General features: G+C 33.4%; 1 protein-coding gene across 2 annotated transcripts; it reads right to left on the bottom strand.

The window, feature by feature from the left end:
- Positions 1-1,154: 1,154 nt before the first annotated feature.
- On the bottom strand, positions 1,155-10,861 carry LOC133034689 (ubiquitin carboxyl-terminal hydrolase 8). Of its 2 annotated transcripts, none has more exons than XM_061110004.1 (13): positions 10,595-10,861; positions 10,044-10,292; positions 8,933-9,074; positions 8,319-8,378; positions 8,146-8,238; positions 6,693-7,025; positions 6,425-6,565; positions 6,173-6,343; positions 4,911-5,168; positions 4,613-4,761; positions 2,800-3,345; positions 2,175-2,448; positions 1,155-1,756 (listed from the first exon to the last, which is right to left on the bottom strand). In XM_061110004.1, exons 1-13 carry the CDS (start codon positions 10,681-10,683, stop codon positions 1,640-1,642), a joined length of 2,622 nt encoding a protein of 873 aa, XP_060965987.1. In that variant the 5' UTR covers positions 10,684-10,861; the 3' UTR covers positions 1,155-1,639. The 2 variants fall into 2 exon arrangements, with proteins under 2 accessions (XP_060965987.1, XP_060965988.1); XM_061110005.1 differs by lacking the exon at positions 10,595-10,861 and adding an exon at positions 9,708-9,796 and having other exon boundaries at positions 10,044-10,162.
- Between the last annotated feature and the right edge of the window lie 237 nt (positions 10,862-11,098).

The raw sequence follows: 11,098 nt of genomic DNA on the forward strand, positions 1-11,098 counted from the left end.
TTTTCTCTTCTGTGACAGTCAGAGCGCTTTGCATTTAGTAAAGAATTTGGCATTTCATTCGAAGATAAAGCATTCGCGTCAAATATCATTTTGTTCTCGAGAAGGTGGAGGAAGGGTGTGTGGATATGTAGAAAATCCATACTAGAGACAACCTAACAGATATGTTACCAAAGCCGGTTAACAATAAAAAATTTATTTGATGTCAATCTTCTATTGACCTAGCATAAACGTAAACAGCATAAAAGTGACGACTACAAAAGTAACTTTTAGTAGAAGTTTTGTGGCGGTGAAGTAAAACCACTTTTGTGGTCTAGAAGCTTCAAGCTTCTTAATTATGTCTTTGACTAAAATTCAAAGTGATAAATAAAGACTTATAGCTTAAGAAAGCTATCTTGTACAACTAAGCACAACTCGGAGCAAGTTGTCCTCTTGAAGGCTATATATATGCCTTGGTCCCTTTGATTTAGTATCCCATTTTGAAGGCAATTTTAGTGAGGGAGGCAGAAAGTTCAACATATATATATATAAATAGAGAGAGAGAGAGAGAGAGAGAGAGAGAGAGAGAGAGAGAGAGAGAGAGAGAGAGAGAGAGAGAGAGAGAGAGAGAAGGAAAGTGTTAAAGAGAGAGTATAGTTTCTCCTAAATATTTGTAGTCTTTCTTTTGTTAAAGTGAGTGTTTTCTCCTATACTAAAAAAGAGGTGGTCATTATGCTTTTCTTGAGAAAAGTTATAACCTCTTTCCTATAATAAAATTTTTCTTCATTTATACAATTATTTTGACTTAATTTTATTTAAGGTTCACATTTTCATATCTCAATTTTAGTTTTATTTGGTGCCCAAGCACTACAACATTCTTAATACTATTTTGTACCATTTTAAAAAATATAAAATCCAATTTATCATTTAACATGACAAAAAGTTCAATTAATAACTTTTATAAAATACAAGGTCCAAAATATTATTTACCCCATTTAAATATGTCTACCATTAATCTTAGTATATATTATTTATGAGTTGATCAAGCAGTAGCACAATCATTGTTAGTACAACAAATGAAACATATTCAAAATATGACAAATATATGCATAAGAAAAAAGCATATTCAAAGTGGTGGTATGTAACATGATGAAGATTGTTTTGGACACATTGTCTTCTTCCAAAAAAAAAACCCATAAGGAAAGAATTACTCTATTGAAAGGGCACACAAACAAATGAGAATTCAAAACTTTCCTATCATGTAATAAACATCATTGATCAACTATCAAAAATAAAGAATTACACTTTTGAATGGGTTAGCTAGCACCCACTACAAATCCCAAGAAAAAAAAAACCCTCCCCTAATCTAGTTAATACGAATTTTCTATGAAAAATGGTTACAGGGTGTATAATGTCCTCAATGTTTCTCTCATCTCTTCTTATTTTTCTATGTGACAATAGTCCTTGGCGCCTCCTTTATGACACAATAACCTTCCTCAAATTTCATCCATGAAGAGAGGTAGTCTGCCTGTCGATTCAGATCAATATGACTCCAAAGACAAAAGAATGCTACTCGTCCTAATTTAGATGCAAAACTAGGACATAAACAAATTCAGGAAAACTTCAATGCAGACGGACCACGATGGCTCATCTATTCAAATGGTTACGCTTCCACAACTCTTCGGTAGAAAAGAACATAAGCAGCTGAAGACTTTATCTTCTCTAGGCTGATGGGATTAACGTGGCTATCATCAAAATCGTACCAGAGGTCACCACCATGCTGCATCAGACAAAACAAGCAGATGTGTGAAACCTTCAAACCATCAAAACACAACGAAATACAGAAGATAATATTACTCCCAAAGTGCAAAATAGACTAGATTTCTTTGTACTAGGATCACCACTTGCACCCCAACATCCATAACCGGAGACACATCACAAGTGCACAAATTGGAATGGCAAGTCTAATTCAGGTCATTTGGCCCCCAAATAAAGTTTCCCTGATCATCTGTCCCGACCGTAGAAAATAGGGTCTTCCCATTTTCCTAGACTTGCATGGACAGAAAATATCCTAACCCAGATCCTATTTAACAAAATGAACTCATGCAGGAACAGTACTTGCACACAGTACTGGCAATGTACATTACGAACACATTTTCTAACGAACAATGAACTATCAAGCAAAAATGAATACTTACGTGCACAAATGCAGTATAATGACCACCTCCCATGCTTCCAAAGTGATTACTCACTGCATAAAGCATATAACGATTACACAACTGACCATTTTGATGGCCAATATATGTTGACAAATCAAGATCATCAACGGGAAAGTCAACATATGTTTCCAGTTTATTCTTCGAAAACCGGCTATATTGAAACCGCTTCAAGTGAATAACCAAGACCTCAGGCAGCCTCCAAAGGTCTAACTTCTTGCTGGCTTGACGGTGCTCTTTGCAGCCAGGACAAAACCTGAAGTACAAATAGCAAATAATGATAAAAAGAAATTACCAATCACAGCATAGTTCAAACAAGGTAATACCCAGTAAATCATGTAACCAAAATAGCAATTGGTAATGGATGAACATAAAATAAACTTTTGCCTATTGAGAACGAAGAATTTAAAGAAAATAAAAAAAAGAAAGAAAGAAATAGAGGAAAAAAGTGACCATTATACAGGAAGCAAGTGCTAACATAAAAGGTCAACGAATATAAAGCTCACCATAAATTTTACAGCTGCAACAAACTCAAACACAATCTAATACAAAACAGCAGCATATACAAGCAATACATTTTCTATGCTTAAGGTATATGTGCACTTACCACATGTCTTCTGGTCCAAGCGGCTCCTCCTTCAAGAATGCTTCAAGGCACTTATACAGAGACACAGACTCTTGAGGTCTCTTTGCGAAAAGCCCAGACTTGAAAACCTCAGGCAACGAGCAAAGGAGGTGAGTATCATACTGCTGTTCAAAACACTTTCCAGGCCAACAAACAAGAACATTCAACCTCTTTGACAAAATTACAGGCTCATTCATCAGTATCTCAGATTCCCTACTTGTTCCCTTCTCATCTGCTAAGTAAAACTGTAATTTGTCATCTAAGGGTGAATTGTCTTCTTTTACAACAGAGGGATTCACAGTCCCACTAATATCAGGATTTACAGTATTCTGTGTAGAATCTTCAGATGCAGTGCCTTCGGGACCATCTAGGTTGTCCGAAGCCTTTTTAGCACAAACTTTTAAGGGATTAAGCAATTCCAAATACAGGTTGCGGATATCAGACCCACATATGGAATCAGAAAGCCTTGCTACAAGAGGAATTCCAAATGCCTTCCAACTTGATGTCATTTTCCCATGTATGTACTGCCTGGCAACATACATTAAATGAGTCTTGTAGCTATAGGGAGACAACAAAGTGCATAAGGAAAGGGATACAACATATAAATTTTCTTAATCATGCCAAAAAAGACAATCTCTCGTATCTATTAGGTGAGTCATCATGGCTTGTCATGAAATATTAACATCCATCAAGCCATACACACATGCATAGTAGAACAATAGAGAACAGTTAAAGAGTCCTCAAAACTTGATTATATTTAATAACTCTTTTGTTTCTTTATAATAACCACTGCAACCAGCATAATGCTAAGCTGGTCAAATTCCAAAGCTTTTTCTCACACCTACCTGATCCAAATTGTGAATAGTTATTGCACGATCTTTGGGGGGGGTTCCCAAAGACTCTATTTCTCTTAAAAGAAACAACTTTTTATTAAGAGAAAGACGACAAATTATAGCAGATAGGAACTCACGCAAAGAAAATCTTCATTTACAAAATAAGACTATTAAAAAAAACAGAGAACATAATACTTTCCTTGACATCAAATAACCAAAAACACACAACTAATTCCTTCCATACACCATCCACTGTCTTCATTGTCCTCGCAGATCTTATTGTTCCCTATCTGGAGGGCCCAACAAACAGTCTTCCTGTGGCTAAAATTCAGCCAATAGTCTATCCTATAACTTTCAGCAAAAGTAAACTTTAAAAAAAGTAAAAAAATTGATCTACTGACTCATTGTTTCTCTTAAAAGACTACACCACCCAGGAGTTGAATAATAATATACTCTTCTTTTCTGCAGAGCTTCATGAGTATTTTCTATGGCTAGCAACTAAATACAAGTTTTAAGCTCAGGATGAACATTTTTGAGAAAGAGGGATATTGATTTGGATCTCAAAACTAAGGAGTTAAAGCACTATCTTTTTCAGTACTAAATACTGATTAGCACTTGTAAATTATGATAATAACTTATTATATTAATAAAATACAATTTTTTGTTTCTTGCTTCACGTATAAAAGCATATACACACAGCAGACAATTATAGAAACAAGTAGATTGAAAAATTTAGATAAACCCACTAATTTCTCACAATTTTGTTTAGCATCATGCTGCCTGTAACATTTTTTTCCCTTTCAGTCAAAAATAGCATATTGAATGGAAAGTATCCTAAACTAAAACAATCCTCATCTACACCAGCAGCTGTACACTATGGATTTGAAATTGTTTTACTGAAGGAAGCATATGCTGGAAATAAGATAAAATTTAAAAAAAAAAAAAAGGCAAAACAGACTTACTCTTCTGTTCTCTGATGCATGAAGACAACCAATGGAACTTGGCCAGTTTCTTTCATTAACCGGTAGGCAACTAGCCTGTCATCATCTCTAATTAAAGATAATGAATCAGTTGGCTCCTCAAGATAACGAATAATGTGATTGTTGTATATCTGTGGAGTACTTTAAAGCTTCAGAAATCAAAATTACAAACACATGATCCTAGAAATTATAGACACAGATTGATCAAATACACACAGATGTGTTATCCACAAGTCATATAAAACAAATATATTTAGAATAATTATGTCATGTGGCATACCTCAGCTACTAGTAAGATCTCACCATCCTCCAATGAGCAAGCAGTGCTTAGAGCGTCAATAAGATCTTGAAATTTTCCATGTTTGGGTACAGTAATGGTATATGGTGATGGCTGACAACTTCCTTTGGTATTTACAACTGTTAAGGTCATTGTCCGCATTGTTGTTGAAGGTAATGGAAGTGATAAGTACATGAATGGATCAAAAGTAACAGAGACTTTTCGGCATATAGGACAAACTAATGTTGATTTATATTGACCCTGCAAAAACAATTAAGTTAAAAAAAGGCTATGGATTTAAATTGGGGTCAATTAAAAAGAGCAAGCTCTCAAAAATTTAACTACTGCAAAATCAAAGCTCGAGTCACTGGGTTTGTGTTGTGCTTACGAAGTGAAGTGAACAAGCCCCAGCTGGCCAATTCAACAATGAGTAACTACTATCTGTTTCTTATAATAATAAAAATAAACAAATAAATGAATAAAATTATGCAAAACCTATCACACAAACGTTAAAATTTTCATTTTGAACTGCCAAAATATCACAAAAAGTTTGTATGCTCAGTTAGTGTCTGTATAAAATAACTGACATGAGATATTTGACCAAATTGTGTTCCAACATTCTTAACGCTTCAAGTTCACAAAAACTTACAATATGGCGATTGGTGTCAAAAATTAACAAAATACAATAATGAACCCATGTGACGCATATTCTGACAAAAACGGAAATATAATTTGATTGGAAGAATTGACATTTTATTCAAATTTTGTTTTATAAGAAAAAACAAAAAATATCAGAGAAATAGATGATATAATTAATAATGAAAAAAGAAACCTTTATCAAATTGAATGTGTTAAAAATACAAATATAATAAAAATTACATTATTTCTTCTCCAACTTTTATACTGTTGTAACAGTTGTTTTTTGCTGTTGTAGTGGTAGGGCTGATTAGGTCAAAGAGATTTTAGAAAGGGGCACATTTGCACCACAAAAGTTGACTAAGGCATCCCATTTTTATTAAAAATTTGTTAAAGTTTAAAAAATTATAAAAACAAAAATAAAATAAAATGCTTAAAATTAATACAAAAAATAAATTAATAAAATACGTATGAAGAATAAATTTTTTTTAAAAAATAGTTTATTTTTTAATGAATGGGGTACCTTTAAACATTTATGGGGTGCAAATATGATGATTTTTGTAGAAATAAGACGTACAGCAGATCAAGAGGTAGGTAAACATATCCATACATTCAAATGAGTTGCTTACTTGGCACACATCAACAATGATAGAGTCATTGCGAGCCAGATGATTCTGCCAATATTCATCAGCAACTTCTACATCTGGTCTACCATCTCCATCTTTAACTTCTAAATAAGGTTTGCATTTCACGCGATTGAGATCTTCATGCAGTCCATCCAACAAAAATGCCAGTAGCTCCTATACAATAATAATAATTAACTTAAAATATAAAACCCAGAAACCTGAAAAGCAACTCAGAAAACAAGAAACTTTACTGACTTGGGAATCGTGCTGATTAAAGCCACTAAATTGAGGAGCGAACCGAGCCAATTTTGATTTGAATACTCTTGGTGCCACTGGAGTTGCTCCAGGAGCCCATAACTTCCTTAACAAATCTCCAAATGCTAAAGCAATTTCACCCTGGAAGATAAGTACCAATTCAAAGTTAATCTCTTAGCAATTACAGTAGTTCTAATGTACATATTCTCATTCAAATATAAAGAAATAAATGAACTTTAGAATAATTATAATAAGAAACAAGACATACATTCATGCCCAATGGATTTTCATGATTAATTTCTCTACCATAATCTCCAAGAAAATAGTCAACAAGCTTTGGTGTGTGAGCTAAGCACTGAAGTGAACTGTTCATAAAACAAGTATTTCCAAGATTTTGTAGCCCTGTCAATCCCAAAGACCCAGCTTCGCCAGAGCTTCCCCAGAATGAAGCAGTTCGAAAGAAGCTCGAATTTCCATTACCAGTTGTACCATTCATAGAGGAATTTGCCATACTAGAGTTTTGTACTGACATCTCATCTTTTTTCCCATCCCTACACTTGATTGAGTCTGATAACCCATAAACTTGCAAGTCCAATAGAATCTGCGTAAAAAATGCAGTTAGACCCAAACTATACCTTAATAATGAGCCACAAGGGTAAGCATAATGAAAACCAATAAAAAAGAGTTTAGTTGAAAGGAAATATGATTCTCAATTTTTTAAATGGATTCGTAATAAGTTTCATGTTTATGTGGAAAAGAAGAAATTAACTTGCACTATATTTCAACCGCACAATTATTCCTATACTAATATCATTATCTGAAAATGAACATTTTAATTATGAAAAAGACATGATCACATATTTCAAATCAAACATTTCATTATTTTAACATAAACTCCTATCTGCTGAAACCCACTTCAACCATGAAATTACCTGGTAACAAAGAACCCCAAACACTAATAATAAAAAGAAATGAACATGTCCCAAACAAAAAATAAAGTGGTTATTAAAAATCAATTTATATAATTTTTAAAATAAGTAAGAAAATAGACCTCTTTGTTTTATTCCCTTTTAGTAAAAACTAGGCCTGGTATGGAAGCATTTTTATATTTGATATTCTACACAAAGAAATTTAAGGAGATTTCAGTTCAATAATCAAATAAATAGACATAACAAAAATAAGAGTAATGTAGTGAACTGCCCGTGGAACACCAGGATCAGTTAGGCAAGAATAGGTTGTACTAAAATAACATAATGAAAAACAAAACTGACCATCAAATTCAATTTTCACACGGCTGACATCATGAAAAAAGTAACAGGGAGATAACTCCCCTTGGCTTTTATGTACAAGACATTGGGATCATGAACAGAAATAACAGAGAGAGAAGTGCACTTATTCATGTAAAACCTACAAATCAAGATAACTCTTCAAGGCTTATGTACAGGAGATTGTCCACCGCTAAGAACACGCAATGAAAAGTACCACACAACCCAGAAGCAAGTCCTAAATCTATGCAATTACATGAAATAACAATATACATAAAGCAGTAACGAACCACAGATTTTTCAAATTAATAGGTGAACTGAACATGTGGATAAAACAGAGAGTAGGTACATAAACAAGATTGCAAGAGAGAGAGAGAGAGAGAGAGAGAGAGAGAGAGAGAGAGAGAGAGAGAGAGAGAGAGAACTATGTTATTAAACCAAATATATCGCAAGTACCTCCTCTGACGATGGCTGGCAATCTCTTAGAGGCTTAAATTTCTCATTTAGCAGAAATAAATCTGTCTGCCCAGAAAAGTCCCAGATGTGTAACTGCACAGTAAAACCAAGTTAAAGGCCAGACACTTGACCCTAAAAGAATGTCATTTACAAGGACTAAGATACTTAATTACCAGTTCAGACTCCAAGCTGAAGATTTTGCACGCTCTTTTATAGAACTCAGCCCCATTTTCCTAGATAATAAAGAAAAAACTAGCTTATGAGTTTCATACGATGAACAAACTAACAAACAGAGAGAGAGTGAACACTTGTATCATTAACCAGAAAAGTGACCCAAAGATATGCTTATAAAAATATCTAATTATTCATACGAATTGAACCCCAAGAAAGGCCCAGAGCCTATAAGTCAATGCATTACACATCTAATTTGTATCAATTTTATTAATTCAATAATCTAAAGATAACATTTTAACAAGTACTGAATTGAAAAAAAAAACATTTAATCATCATTATGGTGTTTTAGACAACTTAAATTTCATCGACCAACCTATTATCTAAGCACCTTGCAAGTAAAAAAAAAAAGTCCAAAAACAAAAAGCATTCTAAATCTTGCTACGAAAAAAGGTTGAAACTTTAAAATATATATAATTCTAAATCAATGTGCTTGACCCACCATTAAAGACTTCACTTGAATTTAACATATATATGCAAGACAGGTCACAAAACCATATTAGAAGATAAAAGTAATGTATAAATTTTATCTTAAGAAAATACTTTTTACACTGACCTTTTTGCTAATCTTTACTCCCAAAGAATATGTCTCTCGCAAAACAGAAAGTCTCAGTTGTAAAGGATAGACATCTGCCATGTCATCTTCTGCAGCTGAAAAGATTCTACCTTCCTTTATAGGTAATTTTGAATCACTATGCCTACAGTGATAGCACACCATCTCCAATTAAAATGTTATTGTGTAGACTAAATTTTAGGCCCCCCTCGAGATCATATACATTTTGGCTAATGTAAATTTGTAATCATCAAGATATGAAAACTTTGAAAATATATATATCAAGTGAAAATAGTGTTCAAGTCAATTACACAAGAAATATCATCCACACATAAAAATAGATATGACATAGAACCGCAGTTCATAGACAGAAAATTAAATGCAAATTACGAATATAAATTCATTATCACCCATCTACTCAAAATAAGAATCCAATGAAAGTGAGTACAAAACAGAAAATTATCCTGAGCGTGCAATAGTAATTACTGATTGAAGTGATGTTTGCTCCATAAAGCGAGCACTCAAACAGAAAGCAATATGCACAACTTTGAACAAAAGTTGTATAAAAAAAATTGTCCTGTAATGTGAGGAGCACAAGCACAACTAAAACAGATCAGGATTCTGTCACACAAATTTTCATCATTTATAAAACAATCTTGAATATCTAAGAGTGTCAGATAAAACCATTATGTAGTATTGCAGACAAATATTTGTATAAATATATTTGTATAAGGGAAGATATTTTTCGAATGCTATCACATAACACCCAGTTACTCACAAGCAACAAGATTGGTTAGTGGAAACATTCCATCCGAAAATTAAGAAAATCTGATGATACCAGTTAACAAAGGTGTGAGAACTAGAAGCCTGCATGCAAAAAACGGTTATTATCTCCAGTATGCATGGAAAAAATGAGCCACTTGCTATACAGAAAATATTATCCAAATAAATGTACCGAGTATTGTAAAGATAAATAAAGAATTTACTCAACAAACTCATGTCATCATTAGTGGCATTTAAGACAAACTACACTTCATTTATCTCTTACACTCATCTCCACAACTAACTTTCTCCATTTACTTCAAACCCATAAAAGAAGTTAATCTATACTCACCATCTAAGTGCCTGCACCCACATTTCACCAGAAACCAAAGCAAAATCCCTTCCTGACACACCCACTTCGCCATTTTCCTTACTCCGCGCATTATCCTCTTCCCTTCTGAGATTAAACATAAGATCTGGATTGAAGATGTTGTTAATGATCTTCATAGGACCTCCATATAACGAAGCCGATGATGCAGCATAAACAATCCCTTTCCTATCCGAATCCCCCAAAACCGAATCTTGTGCATCCTTCCACCACCTGAAACCCCAATTCGTACATCAAATCCAGAACTCAAAACACATTGAGCCACAGTCAAATCTCGGAATTGCAAAAGTAATAATCCCAAATCTCACATTTCTGTCTCTCCATACTCTCCATAATTTCTCAGAAAAAAAAATAAAAAGAATAAAAAAAAGTCTTCAAGATTTGTCCTCAGATTTCCAAAAAGTAGAGAATTGAACTGATTAACAGTTTAATCGTGCATAAAATATGTACCTACATACATTTAAATATAGATACATACATATATATAGAGAGAGAGAGAGAGAGAGAGATTGGACCTATAAGGAACTAAGTAGAGTTGCTGTTGGGTGTCCGAATCGAGGCGGGGAGTGGAATCGGGGAGATGTTGAGAGAAAGAAACCTCCATTCTTGAAGAGAAGAGAATAAAAAGAAAGAAAGAGAAGAATCAGATCATGAGTAATGGTGGAGATGATATGAGAGGGAGAGAAAAATGGCGGATTTTGCAGAGGAAGAAAAGAAGTGAAGAAATGGAATGACATGGAATATAGATAATTGAAGAATAGACAGGAAAGGAAAGGAGGGAAATGATAAATAATAATAATAATAATTAATAATTATAATAATAAATATAGGAATATTTCTGTGAAAAATGAAACTCCAAAGACATTGGCCGATTACAATACTTCACTCCCAACATCTTATTATTGGTGGTCGATAGGTGTTTTTTTTTGTGGGGAAATTTATATTGTATACTAACTTTTGTTATTTTTTTACAAAAATACTGCTAGATGGTATTTTTTACTTTTTTACTGTATTTTTTT

Source organism: Cannabis sativa, chromosome 2, assembly GCF_029168945.1.
Source record: "Cannabis sativa cultivar Pink pepper isolate KNU-18-1 chromosome 2, ASM2916894v1, whole genome shotgun sequence".
NCBI lineage: Eukaryota > Viridiplantae > Streptophyta > Magnoliopsida > Rosales > Cannabaceae > Cannabis > Cannabis sativa.

Excerpts from the sequence above, each read along its gene's own strand:
- LOC133034689 (XM_061110004.1), bottom strand. The coding sequence starts at position 10,683 with ATGGAGGTTTCTTTCTCTCAACATCTCCCCGATTCCACTCCCCGCCTC. Across the intron at positions 10,293-10,594 it reads CTCTACTTAGTTCCTTATAG|GTGGTGGAAGGATGCACAAG; the intron begins GTCCAATCTCTC and ends TTGGGGTTTCAG. Across the intron at positions 1,757-2,174 it reads ATTATACTGCATTTGTGCAC|CATGGTGGTGACCTCTGGTA; the intron begins GTAAGTATTCAT and ends TGTCTGATGCAG.